General features: G+C 36.7%; 1 protein-coding gene across 1 annotated transcript in view; it reads left to right on the top strand.

The window, feature by feature from the left end:
• The window catches only part of CERT1 (ceramide transporter 1), an 80,867-nt gene that overhangs the window by 45,857 nt on the left and 22,155 nt on the right, over positions 1-12,855 (top strand). Inside the window, exons 4-6 of the mRNA XM_086480479.1 lie at positions 7,016-7,123; positions 7,923-8,061; positions 9,031-9,114. Of these exons, the coding sequence (XP_086336605.1) occupies positions 7,016-7,123; positions 7,923-8,061; positions 9,031-9,114 (331 nt within the window). The remainder of the gene's footprint in view (positions 1-7,015; positions 7,124-7,922; positions 8,062-9,030; positions 9,115-12,855) is intronic.

Below are 12,855 nucleotides of genomic sequence, written 5' to 3'. Positions count from 1 at the left end.
TTTAATGGAGGTTTCTATTCTCATGGCTAGTTGAATGTCTGAGGATTGGGTGGAGAGAAAAAAATGTGTTCCTGTATGTAGCAGTGACAATATAACTGTTAACTGTACTAGGTGAACGAGAGACTTGATGATCTTTGTGGGTTTTGCAGAAGCATTTGCTTTGATAGTTCTTCTGCTTATTGATAAGCCTGCTGAGGGATTTGTTCTGTGTTGCTGTGAAGCTTTTTGTAGTCTTTTTCTTGCTGTGCAAATAAGAACCTTGCCTGCACCTGTACTTTGAATTCTAGGGTCTCTTGATATAAAAATGTTTCTTCTGAATAAGCAAAGCATAGGCTTCCGAAACCCGAAACTGGCTCGGACTTGCAACAAGTAACTTTCTGCAAAGGTGGAAAAAACCACATTTGCTCTTTGACAATGGTCTCTCCTTTGAAATCTGATTATGGTCTTCAGCCCAAAATTCTTCAGCATAACACTGATTGTGGATATAGTTTTCCTCTTCTACACAGAGGTGACATCGATATAATACTTCACTGCCTTAAATAAGTTAAAAAATCCTCCAGACAACCTGAGTGGACTAAGAGGCAATCATTCCTTCCCTGCCACTTTGAAGGATAAGTAAGATAAACCTCGATGTCTCAACTGTAAACACCACGTGTAGTTTAGCCCTGTTTAGACACTGGATAGGAGCTGGGTGGTTCCTGCATGCTCTGTCCCAGCACGCATGGGCTTCCCCTCCACCAAGTGGGGCTTTGTGGAAGAGCTGTCTGCAGCGAGTTCTGGGGCTCTGAAGTGGGTTTCCCTGCTGCGTGCTGCTCGTCTGCCCACTGGCACTTGTGCATCGCTCCTGGCAACTCTCCCTTTCCAATTTTATACATAGTGATGGTGTAATAATATTTACTATAACTATTAAATGCACTTTTGCTATTATGTAATTTTGTGTAACTGTTAAAAAGAATTATATGGCAAGTGCTTTCAGTCAGGATTAGAATTGTTCTTGTTTTTAAAGGCACAGTTGTGCAAGGACTGTCCTTAAACCAAGATCAAGCAGTGTGTATTTGAACAAACTAATTCTTTAAAAATCTGACTATTCCCTCTAGCTTTCAGAGTGTTAAAGCAGATTTCAGTGTATTGGAAATTGAGGCCAGAACGTCAGTGCTTTTCCTGACAGTGTCTAATAGCAGAATGGAGATTTCTAGTTCTTGTGTAGCTCTGCAGATCTTACTTGTCTCTCTCCTGACAGCCCAGATTCATAGGAGAGACAAATGTAGCCCTCTCACAGTCTTGCTATAGCCTCATGGCCCAGCAGTACAAGCTGCTTTAGTTTTATTACTAAGTCAGTATACAGAGGGCTGCAGTTATTGTCAGCTTGGGTTTTGGTACTTTTGCTCAGGGAAGTTTTATTCTCTAAAATCACAGTTTGGCATAGTGGTTCCCAAGCCTGAGAAGCACGATAGTAAAGGTGTTCTGTTGCTTACCTTCTCTGTGGGCTCTTGGGTATCCTTCTGCTGTGTCCTGGCTGTTCTTCATTCTGCTTTTGGAGTGCCTGCCTCTCCCTATTCAGTTTTTGTGGTATCTTAGCATTTAAAGATGTGGAATAGTGTTCGGCGAATAGTTTTCCTGTGTATATTAACAGTCAACAGAATTAATGGAAAACCAGTACATAACCATGAAATTAAACATGAGAGTGAACTATGTGGATAAAGATTATCAAAGGCCAGTCATTTGCCTTTAGTTGCCTCTTTGTCAACCTGCGTTCTCTTCTCTCTGCAATGATTTGTATTGATGCTGCTTCTCAGCCCTTTCCCTTTTTTTTTTTTAGAAAGCAGTACGTTGTGATAGGGCTTATCAGCCTATGTGCTACTCCAGCTCGCGCAGCAGTTAGAGGCTTATTGTCTGCAGGTGACACATGGTGACTTACCAAAAGTATGTGGAGCTTGAGAAGTAAAGACCCAAAAGATAATTGTAATTTAGATTGGACAAATGAGTATAGCAGTTACAATAATCTTAGGGCTGTATTGCTATAGTTTCTATTGTTTTCAGTTGTCTTCTTACACCTGCTTTTCAACTCAGAATTCCTATTTCCTCTTGTGCACATAATATGCTTATTTACTATAGAATTGCAGAATTTATCACTGTTGGAGGAAAAATATGTGTACATTTCTTTACCTGGATTTGCAGCTGCAAAGAAAGGTCATGTTAGAAGCTTTTTTGCTTCCTTAGTCTTCTGCAGTGTGCTTGGGAGGGCTGTAGGCAGGAGAATCATCATCCAGCTGTTGTGACCTGGATTTTGAAATTCCCACCTCTGCCTCCCTGCTTTTTGAAACCTTAAATTGCCATTGTCAGTGGCTATGGAACAATTGAAAAATCAGACCTACAGACACATGTTAATTGTATCTTTAACTTCAATCCTCAGAAATGCATCCTGGACTACCCTGCCTGTAGTGTCTGTGGTGCTCTTACTGTCTGCAGTCATCCCTAGGTAACCCTTCCTTGTCTTATCGTAGCAGGACCCCTTCTTTTTTTCAAGTATGTGTTGAAGCATTTGCAGCAAGTCTAAAAATCACCCTTGGGACGTAGATGTTGTACAGAGCTTGTGTGCTTTGTCTTCAGCAAGTCTTTCATAATAACTTCCAGCTCTTTCGTTTTGCGTTCTTAATTTTTTCTTAATTCTTGTTTTTCCATAAGATATTGTGGCTTGATCTCTTGGATGTTTTAGTAGCATTTTTCACAAACACTGCAGAGAACGTGATTAGAGTCACTGTGTGCTAATGTCTGTTTTGTCGTCTCCTAGGGTGAGCCGTATGCTTTAGAGGGAGGAGCTGCCTGCTGGTTGTGTTACGTAAAATAATAAATGATTTATAATGCTAGATGAAAATACCTGTCTTAGTGGACAATTATTCATTGAAATGCTTGACAGGCACTAAATTGAGACATGGAAGAATAACTCTCTTTATATATATTTTTTTTTTTTAATGTGGGGGAGCTTTCCCGTGAGTCTGTGCTTTACTCGAGAGTATTATTGACCCAGTTCAGGAAATCCTTAACTAGCGGATCAGTGTGAGCCATAATGGAGGTCTGCAATATGATTCTGCAAATACTTGGCTATTTTACTGAAAGCAGCTTTTCTGACGTACTGCCTTGTTGCTGATACCAACACCTGCTCCAGTAAAGAATCACATGAAGCTTTGGATCATGTGGCTCTTTCCTCTGATCTATCATAATGAAAGGATTAATGGATTTTGTGCACCACCTTAGAAAGCTGAAGGTGTTTCAATGTACTAACAAGTGCCAGGATAAGTGTAGCTTTGAAGCTATGATGTATGCATGGAATTTCAAAGGACTGCATCTATACAGTAAGCATGGTAATCTAGCATTAGTGCTTGATGGTATGAATTGATACAACTTCTGCAAGTTATATTGTTTTCAAGCAGAGACTTTCAAGCATCTATCATATGGACTCTACCTGCTTTTCCAAATTTTATTTTGGAAAATTAAAAATTGTGTAAACAGAAGCAGCTTGTGTCAACATTCATCTTCTCAAAGTAATTGAGTATTTCTGCAGTGAATAGTTAATGATGATCTGCTTTGCAAGACATAAATGCGGCAGTGACCTGCTCTCGTTTAGATGTTGCGGTAGTAGAATGGTGGGGCTTTGCACGATGCATGCTTTCATTGTTTGTCTTAAGCTGCTTGCATGTGTCTGCTGTGAGCTGGATGGCTTGTCTCTGCAACAGTTATAAAGGAATACTTACTTTTGTTTCAATTTTCATTTTTCCCCCTTTTCCCCAATTAAAACATAATTATCTGAGGCAGTTTTGTGAACATGATCTGTAAATGCACGTGCTTTGGATTCATGTTGTTTGCTGTTCGGTCTGATGAATTTGCTCCTTGGTTGCAAATAGTTAAAACTGTCTAAATGCTTTTTATGTAGCACCTTTCTATTGGTAGGGTTTGCAAGCTGATAGCTGTATACAGCTGATAGCTGTACGTGCTGTCTCTTGTATGCAGTTCTGAAGCATGGATCAACTGTTTAGCAGAACTATTAGTCAGAAACATAAATGACAGTCAATAAATATACTGCTGAAAAGGTACCTTTAAAAAATCAAGCTTATGTATTGATACAGAAAGAAGTTGGTTTTTTTTTTCACTCTCAACATTTATTTTGTGAACTAAATTAACTGAGCATTGACTGTATGGGTAATATTGGAAGAAAAGGATTTAATTCAAATGTAGAATATAAGTCACCAGATTTTCTACTTCTAAGGTACGTCTGTTTGTGTAAGTTTTAGAGTAGTACTATAAGATGTGACTTTGATTAAATCTTCAAGTAGAGAAATTCAGAAAGTTCACTTCCTAAGCTTAAATGCAGGGTTTGCATATGTGTGTCTTTCTCACTTGAGAAAGCAATCAGAAGACATTTGCTGTCCTTAATTAAAATGCTCTGACCTCAATGCAATGGATATTTTGGCTACATTGGAAAATGGATCTGTTCATGAAGTCCTATTCTATTGAAATGAAATTTTACATTCTTTCTAGTGTGTACAATTCACAGAGAAAACCCAATGAGTCCCTACTGTCAAACTGACTGTAGTAAAAGCACATTCAGTCATCTTAATATTTGCAGCATATGATTAAATAAGCAGTGAAGTTGCTTTAGATTTGCGTCTAGAGGAAATCTTAAATGTTTTGTGCTTCAAAGTGTTGTGTGACTCTTACAAAATGGTCTTTTGAGGTTTATGCTCATTAAACACTTCTGAAACAAAATAATTGTATATCCAAAACTCTTACTTGTCCTTTTATCCCCTTACCTACATTCATTTTTACTTGTCAAGCCTTTGGAGGACTTAAAGTTCATACGAAGAGTCAAAAGCCCTTATTTGAATATTTAAAAAAACAAAACAAAACAAACTAATCAAAGCTTCATTATTTGATTTGTGTTATACTAAAAATTGCAACCCAGTGAATTAAGGTATAACCTTTGCACTGAATTGCATTGCAATTCAAAATGTGTCAGATATCCCGAATAAAATTACCAAAGCCAGGTATACTGATTAACACTTGAACTGATAATCTAAAAAAGCCCCACGTATGCAGTGTGAATGTTTTTAACAAAAAGCCTATTCCAAGAGAAATTTTAAAGCCAAGCTTTGAAACAAATAGTAGGACTAATTCTTTAAAAATTGAGCGTTTAGCACTTTGGTTGCTAACTTACGTAGCTATTTTTCTAGGACTCTTGCTCGCTGTAAAATAGCTTTAAATGCAGAAATTACTAAATTATTGATATATCCTTGTAGCATGACTAAAGAAACTGTCTTGTGTTCTATCATTTCACTCTAAGCTGTCATTAAACGTAAATGTCTATTTCTGCTGGTTCAGATAAGTTGTGGTATTTCTAATTTTTTGCTAAATGAAGTAAAGAACTTAAGATGTACCCTATTAAATCTTTTGAATTAACAAGTGCCTTTTGATGATCCCTTAGCTGCCTTCACTTATTTTGGAGTACCTTTTTCTTACTTGCATTTCTTAGTCATGCTAATTTTTCTACCCCAGTTCTGCTTTTGATCCTCATCCTGTTTCTTTTTTATTTCCTCAATGCTTTTTTGTCTTCCACCTCCTTCTTTAAATGGGCCACATAGAAATTGACTCCTGTCTCCTCCTTGCTTGGTTTTGCTGGATAATCTCATTCATTCATGTTCATTTGGAATTATGTTGACAACTCTTAGCAATCACATTTTTCTTTTCAGTCATACCTTCATTTCTCTAAAACTTTGTTTCTCCTCCACTGCTCCTTTGTAACCCAAACATAGGTACTTTGTTCTGCACATTGCAGTATTGTCCAAACCCTCCTGTTTTAAGCAACACTTGAAAAAACTTTTCATGCTTTCTCCTTGCTTTTGATACTCTTTAAATTCATTTGCATCTTAGCAGCACACTCCTGCCTTCTCAAAGCCTATGCAGTTTCCAATTTTTCCAAAGAAAGTACAACAGCTAAAATGTCGTTGTTGCTTCTTGTTTGTTCTGTATCATTTCTTTTGTCTCCCCTTCTCCCTGCTCCATTTGAATTTCTATGCTACTGCAGAATTTCTTACTTGTGTCAAAAGTCCTTCATAGTGTTGTCGCTGTCTACTTGATTAAACCCCCTCTATTAACAGTATTTCAAACGTTACTCTGAACCATCTGTTTATTTATTACATTGACTTTCAGGGGTTTTATTCTCCTTTGCCATGCACAGGCCATTTACATTAATGTTTAGGGAAATATTTTTCTTCTAGTTCCTCAGTACCTGCTTCTGTTTGATTGGTGAGGAACTTTGTCAAACTTGGTATTTGTGGGTCTTTTTAATGTTGTTTTAGTCAGGAGATGTTTGGGGTTTTTTTCATTATTTAATTAGTTAATATTGTTTCTTCTCCCTCTTGCTTCTAGTATCTCCCCATGTTTTATGTAGACTTTTGTTCTTGTATAAAGAGTTTTGCTAAAGAAGCCTGGAACAAGCAAAAAAAAAAAAAATTATAGCAGTAGTAGTCCTGTTTTCTATGATCTCTGTTGTTGCTTTTAAAAATAAAATGGTACTATTTAAATGATTGGAAGGATTGACTGAGCCTGGTTTGTCTTCAGACTGAACCACGTTAATCCCATGAGGAATTGTGCAGCACTGTAAGTTTTTGAATGCTGTGTGAAAATTGCTTGGTAGTGATTACATAAACCAAAATAATAGAACATTGTCCCTTTTTTGAACCCTTATATAGTTGCCTTGTTCTTTTGGAGGCACATAATAATTTGTAGATAACTAATTTTTTACAGATCTTTATGGTAACAAAAAATAGATTCATAGTAACTTTACAGATGCTGCATCAACATCTTCAATATGTAGGCACAATTTGAGTGAAACCCCTGCTGCTTCCTGACAAGAAGCAAATGGACTGGTTTCAGAGGAAATTACATTAATCTTGCTTTCATGATTTCTTATTTATTAAAAACCTCAGCACTCTAGTTTTGTGTGTGGTTTGTTTTTTAGACTGAATCTGGCTATGGATCAGAGTCAAGTTTACGACGCCATGGCTCCATGGTGTCTCTTGTTTCTGGAGCAAGTGGGTACTCGGCAACATCCACCTCTTCGTTCAAGGTTAGTTAAGAAAATTGTCTTAGTATTGATGGATAAATAACATGTGCACCTGGAAAGAAATAACTTACGTGAAGACTCATTCACACAATTTTAGAAAAAAATACAGATTATTTGGTTTACTGTGTTATTAATTCATTGCATGATGATGAACAGATCATACAGGAAACTCTCGTGTGTCTGTGCAGTTGTCCCTTTTAAACCATGGCGTCATCATCCAATGGCAAGAAGATGTGGGAGCATTTGCTAACCTTTCCAAGTTTACTCCTCAGAATATCAGGGCCTCTAAATGAAAAGGAATGCTGATTCTGTGATTTAATTAATAAATTTGAGTAATACTGATTGAAAAATAATGGCTTTCCTTGTCTCATGCATATAAATATTTAACATATTAACTTGGGTGAGCTGTACTTCTAGGAGAGCAAAAGAGGAGCAACACAAGAAAGGGGAGAGAAGATTGGAATGAAGATCTTAAACTAGAGCCAACTGTTTTCAAATAGGCATAAAGTTGGTGGCATGCAAAATAGTATTTTTAATAAGCTTTTGTTGAATGCTCTAAAGTAGCAGATGTGGTCAAGAGGAAAAATGGAAAGCAGTAGACAAAATGAGTAGGGAACACTTGTATACAGTTTCTTTCATTCTTCTAACTTTAACCATATTTCACAGCTGTTGATATCTAAAATGTCCATAACATACTTGAATTTGTTCTTCACAGCTGCACAAATCCATTTTTTTTTTTAATTTATGCATTGAGCTATTGCTGAGTATGTAGAAGCATTTCAGGCTTTTTTCCCTTTTTCAGAAGGGCCATAGCTTACGCGAGAAGCTTGCAGAAATGGAAACCTTTAGAGACATCTTGTGCAGACAAGTTGATACATTACAGAAATACTTTGATGCCTGTGCAGATGCAGTTTCCAAAGATGAACTCCAGAGGGATAAAGGTAAAACTGTAACTGAAAACTCTTATCTCCATGGAATTTACCTTTTTACACGGTAACAGTCCTTGGAATAGTTAGTCTGTAGCATTTGATGCTATATAAATAAAATACGTATCTTAAATTTACTCCTTGTTGTAGGGATCAATCATAGATATTTCTGCAGAAACAGTGTTAACTATTTTCACTTCGGAAGTTGGATTCCCATAAAAATCTGCTTAACAATATGCTAACCTGTAGCTGTACAAAAGAAATGCTCTTTTAAGCATTTGATTTCATAGAACAATAATTGTTTGCCCTCATAAGATGAAATCACTTTAGTTTATCACTGTGTTTCTTGCCTTTTATTTTGAAAAACCAGTAGGATATCACTTTTGATAGAAACATTTAAAACATTTTAAAGAATTCTTTAAAAAAGGCAAAGGTACTGCCATTATGAATGCTCCTGAAATGTATTGGCTGGAGTAGAGCACTGAGAGCACACTTGAGGCCCAGTAGACTCAGGTGTGGATGTCTACATGTCTCTGAATTGCTCTTAGAACACAGCTTGTCATATCCATGCGCTTTCCTGAGGCATTTATATTAATTCCTGGGTTTGTTCTGGCAACGTGAAACGTTTAGTAGTAAGAAGATGGTAGATAAGCACAATTCCACTTCTTTGCGAACTTTCTAGTGTGGTAGATAGTTACTGAATTGTGGCTCCCTGCTTATCCAGTTACAGCACCAAAATAATGTTGTTCTTACCATAGAATTGAGTGTTAAACACTGAGCAAATGTTAGTGCCCTTATGATTTCTGACAGTAATGATAGTGGTCTTGGGCCAGAAAAAAAAACTGTGGGAGGTATTTGTGACTGTTGTTATAGGAAAAAAAATCTTAAATACTGCTTAGGCATGAAGATGCTCTTCTTTCTTGCACACTAGAGAATTGGAAAAGCTTTCTCACTCCCATAACACACTCTCTCTCTCAAATTCAGTGGTAGAAGATGATGAAGATGATTTCCCTACAATGCGTTCTGATGGAGATTTTTTACATAACAGTAACAGCAGTAAGGAAAAACGTAAGTGGATCCCAAATTTTTTACTGAAAATTCGTATGAATGGTGTGATAAGCCTGATACAAGATGGGTATTTATGCTCTTTTCTAAGCAGAAGATGGCAAGAATAGTTATTTAAATGCATGTGACAGGAAGTTCTTATTCATGTTATCACTCATTAGCTGCTTTTCATGATTTTCTGTGTTATTCTTAATTCACACAAATACTAATGCAACCTTGTCAAGCTAGAACTTCCTATTCTGTGTCCAAAGCCATTTTCACTACAGAATTCTGTTGAAACAGCTACATCATTCAGATACTGGGAACTGAGATTTGCAACAGGTAATTACAGTTTTTCTTGCAAGTGTTACCTGCTTTAGGAGCGTGGTGGAGCACAATGCTTTTCCAGTTAGGTATGTCCCAGTATGTTTTTTCCAAGTTCTATGGCTACATAATGGTTAAGTCAACACTATTGCTGATTCTCACTCATCAAAGTTTTAGCACTTTTTTAACTGTATTTCAGTTGTTATGATGAAGAGAATTCTGATTTTTATTCTTACCTTAAATTATATAGTTACTGTACTCGATGCATCCATGCAGTAAATGTGAAGAAGTCGTGCAAGTCTTGCTATTCTAGAAATCTGATACTTCTGGCCTGTCAGCAGTTGTGTATGCATTTAAATTCTGTATGCATTCTTCTTAGACTTCCTCTTGCTCCCTGACTGAAATATTTTACATTCTCAAGATATTGACAATTTCGTTAGTCCTAAGGTATTTCTTAGGCTTTGATTCACACCACTTTGAAGTTGCACTGCCTCCAGTTTCAAACTGATGGAATCTCCCAAAGTACTGACCAAAAAGTGTTTTTAAAAATATAAACACTTTCATCAAGAACCTGTAAAATACATGGGGCAAGATAAGCCTTTTTTGTGTTTTCTGTTTTCTTTTCAAATGACTGTTGTGATACACCTTCCCTTGCTGTAGTTAAGTGCTCTTTTTAGAGTGTAGCCAAAACTGTTACGAGGAAAGAGGAGAAGAAATGGAAGAAGCTTTCAGGATACTTCCAGAATTCATCACAAGAGTAGATTTTTTCAATTAAGTGCTTGTTCTCCTGAGGATTAATCATAATGCTGATTTCAGAGGTTAAGTAGCATGAAACTCTGAACTTCTGAATAAATCTATCTTTCCTGTTATCACCAAAGTTAAGCAAGCTTGCAAAGCTCACCTGTAAGCAAGCGTCCAGTTCCATTAACCCTATTGTATATATAAAAGTGTACCTTTTTTTGAGGACTGTTAAGTCAGAACAAATTTCTTTCAGAAAACCGAAAAAGCCTTCTTTAAAGTGAGAATTTAATTCTACTGCATGATTAATTTTGAAAGAGATGTCTTTGTCAAACTTAATTCTTGTAGGAGCATGTAGGAGTTTCAGCTCCTACATTTACATTTACAATTTACCTTCAGAACGTTTTTTCGTATCTACATTCTGGTGTATCTGCTATATATACACATATGATATGAGGCATTTCATTAGGAAGGTCTGTATTTTTAGTACATCTGGTCATCTCAGGATATTTAAATGCAAAGTAAGTGACTTCATTTTTTTCATCTTGTGTTTAACAGGAATAAATGTTTAACAGAGTGAAATGTTCTGTATCAAGTCTTTGGGAACTTACCTGCTAAGAAATTGCTATGTATTATGGGTACCCAGATATAAACTCACTTTCTATAGCTCACTACAGAAGATAATTTCTGCAACCCCTTGCTTTTTGCAGAACTTCTAATTCCAGTTGTTTCCTGATTCCATTAAATTTACTTTCTGACAATTATTTCTATGAAAAGCTTTATCTCCATTTTAGTTTTTCTGTGCCTCCGTTTTGATTTCTGAAAGCTAAATTCATTAAGAATTTAGTAGCAGAGTGCTGCAAAGCTTGGTTAGAAATGAAAAATCAGAGTCTCTGCCCTAATGTGGAATCATAAGTCATAAGTGATGCAGTGGGGGAAGCAGGTATCTCAGGTTGAGACAGCAATGCCATGGGCAGAAAACTATTCAGACTAACCGATAACAAAAGATTTATCTTCAGCTTCACCCTTTTCTAAAGCTTAGTCTTAGCTGTTAAGATTCTTTCATTTCTCAAATTACAAGTTTCCTTCTCGAAGTCTCTATCCAGTCCTGGAAGGACTGGAATAGTCTTATTTAACTGTAGCTGAGAAGTTGTTGGTCATTTATTCTGAGGCTGTTCTCCAGGAAGTGAGAAGCATGGGTTCAACCTCATACTTGGCCTACTATGATAAGAAGGAGTGTTTGAACCTACTGTTCAAACCACTAGTGCACCAATATAATGCTCAGATAATTAGATTTAAGACTGACTTAAGGGACCATACCCACGTTGTCATTTAAAATTTATTCCCTCCTGCATGTTCCCTGGGTGGGAGGAGAAAGTTTACTATAGAGATTTGTGTATTACTCTGAAGAAGACGTTTCAGATAGAGAGGCTTTTTTCAGTGTTCTCTAGGATCTTTGAGTGAAGAGCTAGAAAGAGTACTATGAAGGTATTTAAATTTATTGGTCGTTTTCCAATTTAAAAATCTGGTAACTGAAACAATGATCATTTGTATAAAACACCAAGGGAGAGTCTGGCTGATACATGTTTACCCGTTGGGATCTTACATTCTACCAATGTAGAATCTTGATCAGGAAGTGTTCCCATCCATACGCTCAGGAAAATGAGTGTATTTGGATTTAAATTACGTAAGAATAGCAAGAGCAGGTGAAACCTACTTAAGGAACCTCTTGAAGACTGAAGGTGTTTTTTTACTGGAGCTATAAAGATGGAAATGGTACAGAGGCTGATGGAGAGAAATTGGATGTAAAACACAGTAGGATTTATGCTGGAGTTTTGTGCTTTGAATAGAGGAAGAATATTCACCATTGTATTGCTGAAATAATGGGGTGGTTCATAGAGGAAAACTAATCATATTGATCCTACTGCTGTCCACGGAAGATGAACAACAGTAGGTGTCAATAAATGGGTCAGGCACCGGAAGAGTTCTTTTTTACTTAGAATTAATTTAGTGACATAAGACATTAAAGTGGCATAAAATGGAGAAGGTAAAGGAACTTCTTTCTGCTCACTGTCTTTAGAATAATTATCTGTTTCACTGGAATACAGATTTGATCAAACACATGACGTTTGGGGTATCTGGGAAAGTGTTACAAACAGGATCTTAGCAGGGAAAACTGGCCTAACAGCCTTAGAGGTGTAGGAGAGAATGGCTGAAGAGCTGTTGAAGGCTAAAGCATGGTGTCAAGAATCCTTTATATCAAAGACAAGAGAAAATAAGTCTGAGATAAAGCAAAATGCTTAAAAGACAGAATAATTAAAAAGAAGCCACTTGGAAGATGTTGAGATTGAAGTTAAAATAGGAGGAATATCATCCTGCTGCTTTTTCTTAGTTGGTTGCATGCAGTTTGATCACCAAGCTAGAAGAGCAGTTGCAATGGTAAGAACACTTTCCTATTAGCCTTTTCCTTGAACCATATAGATCTCCTGATGCCAGATTTCATTTTGAAACACCCAGTTTGTAGCTGACATGAAAAAATGCTTAAAAAAGGAATAATGTTCAGGCTCTCCAAATAGAAAATCACCTGACAAATACTTTTAATGTGCTGAAGCTCAGCTGTTACTGAGACTAGGCTTGAGGTCATCTTTTGACATGTTTCAGGAAGGCAAATGTCTCCTGTGATGAGAAATGAATCAAAATACT

The sequence above is a fragment of the Leptosomus discolor genome, chromosome Z (genome assembly GCF_034619465.1).
Source record: "Leptosomus discolor isolate bLepDis1 chromosome Z, bLepDis1.hap2, whole genome shotgun sequence".
Classification (NCBI taxonomy): domain Eukaryota; kingdom Metazoa; phylum Chordata; class Aves; order Leptosomiformes; family Leptosomidae; genus Leptosomus; species Leptosomus discolor.
The sequence above is the reverse complement of the archived record's forward strand: the minus strand, read 5'-3'. Positions and strand labels throughout refer to the sequence as shown.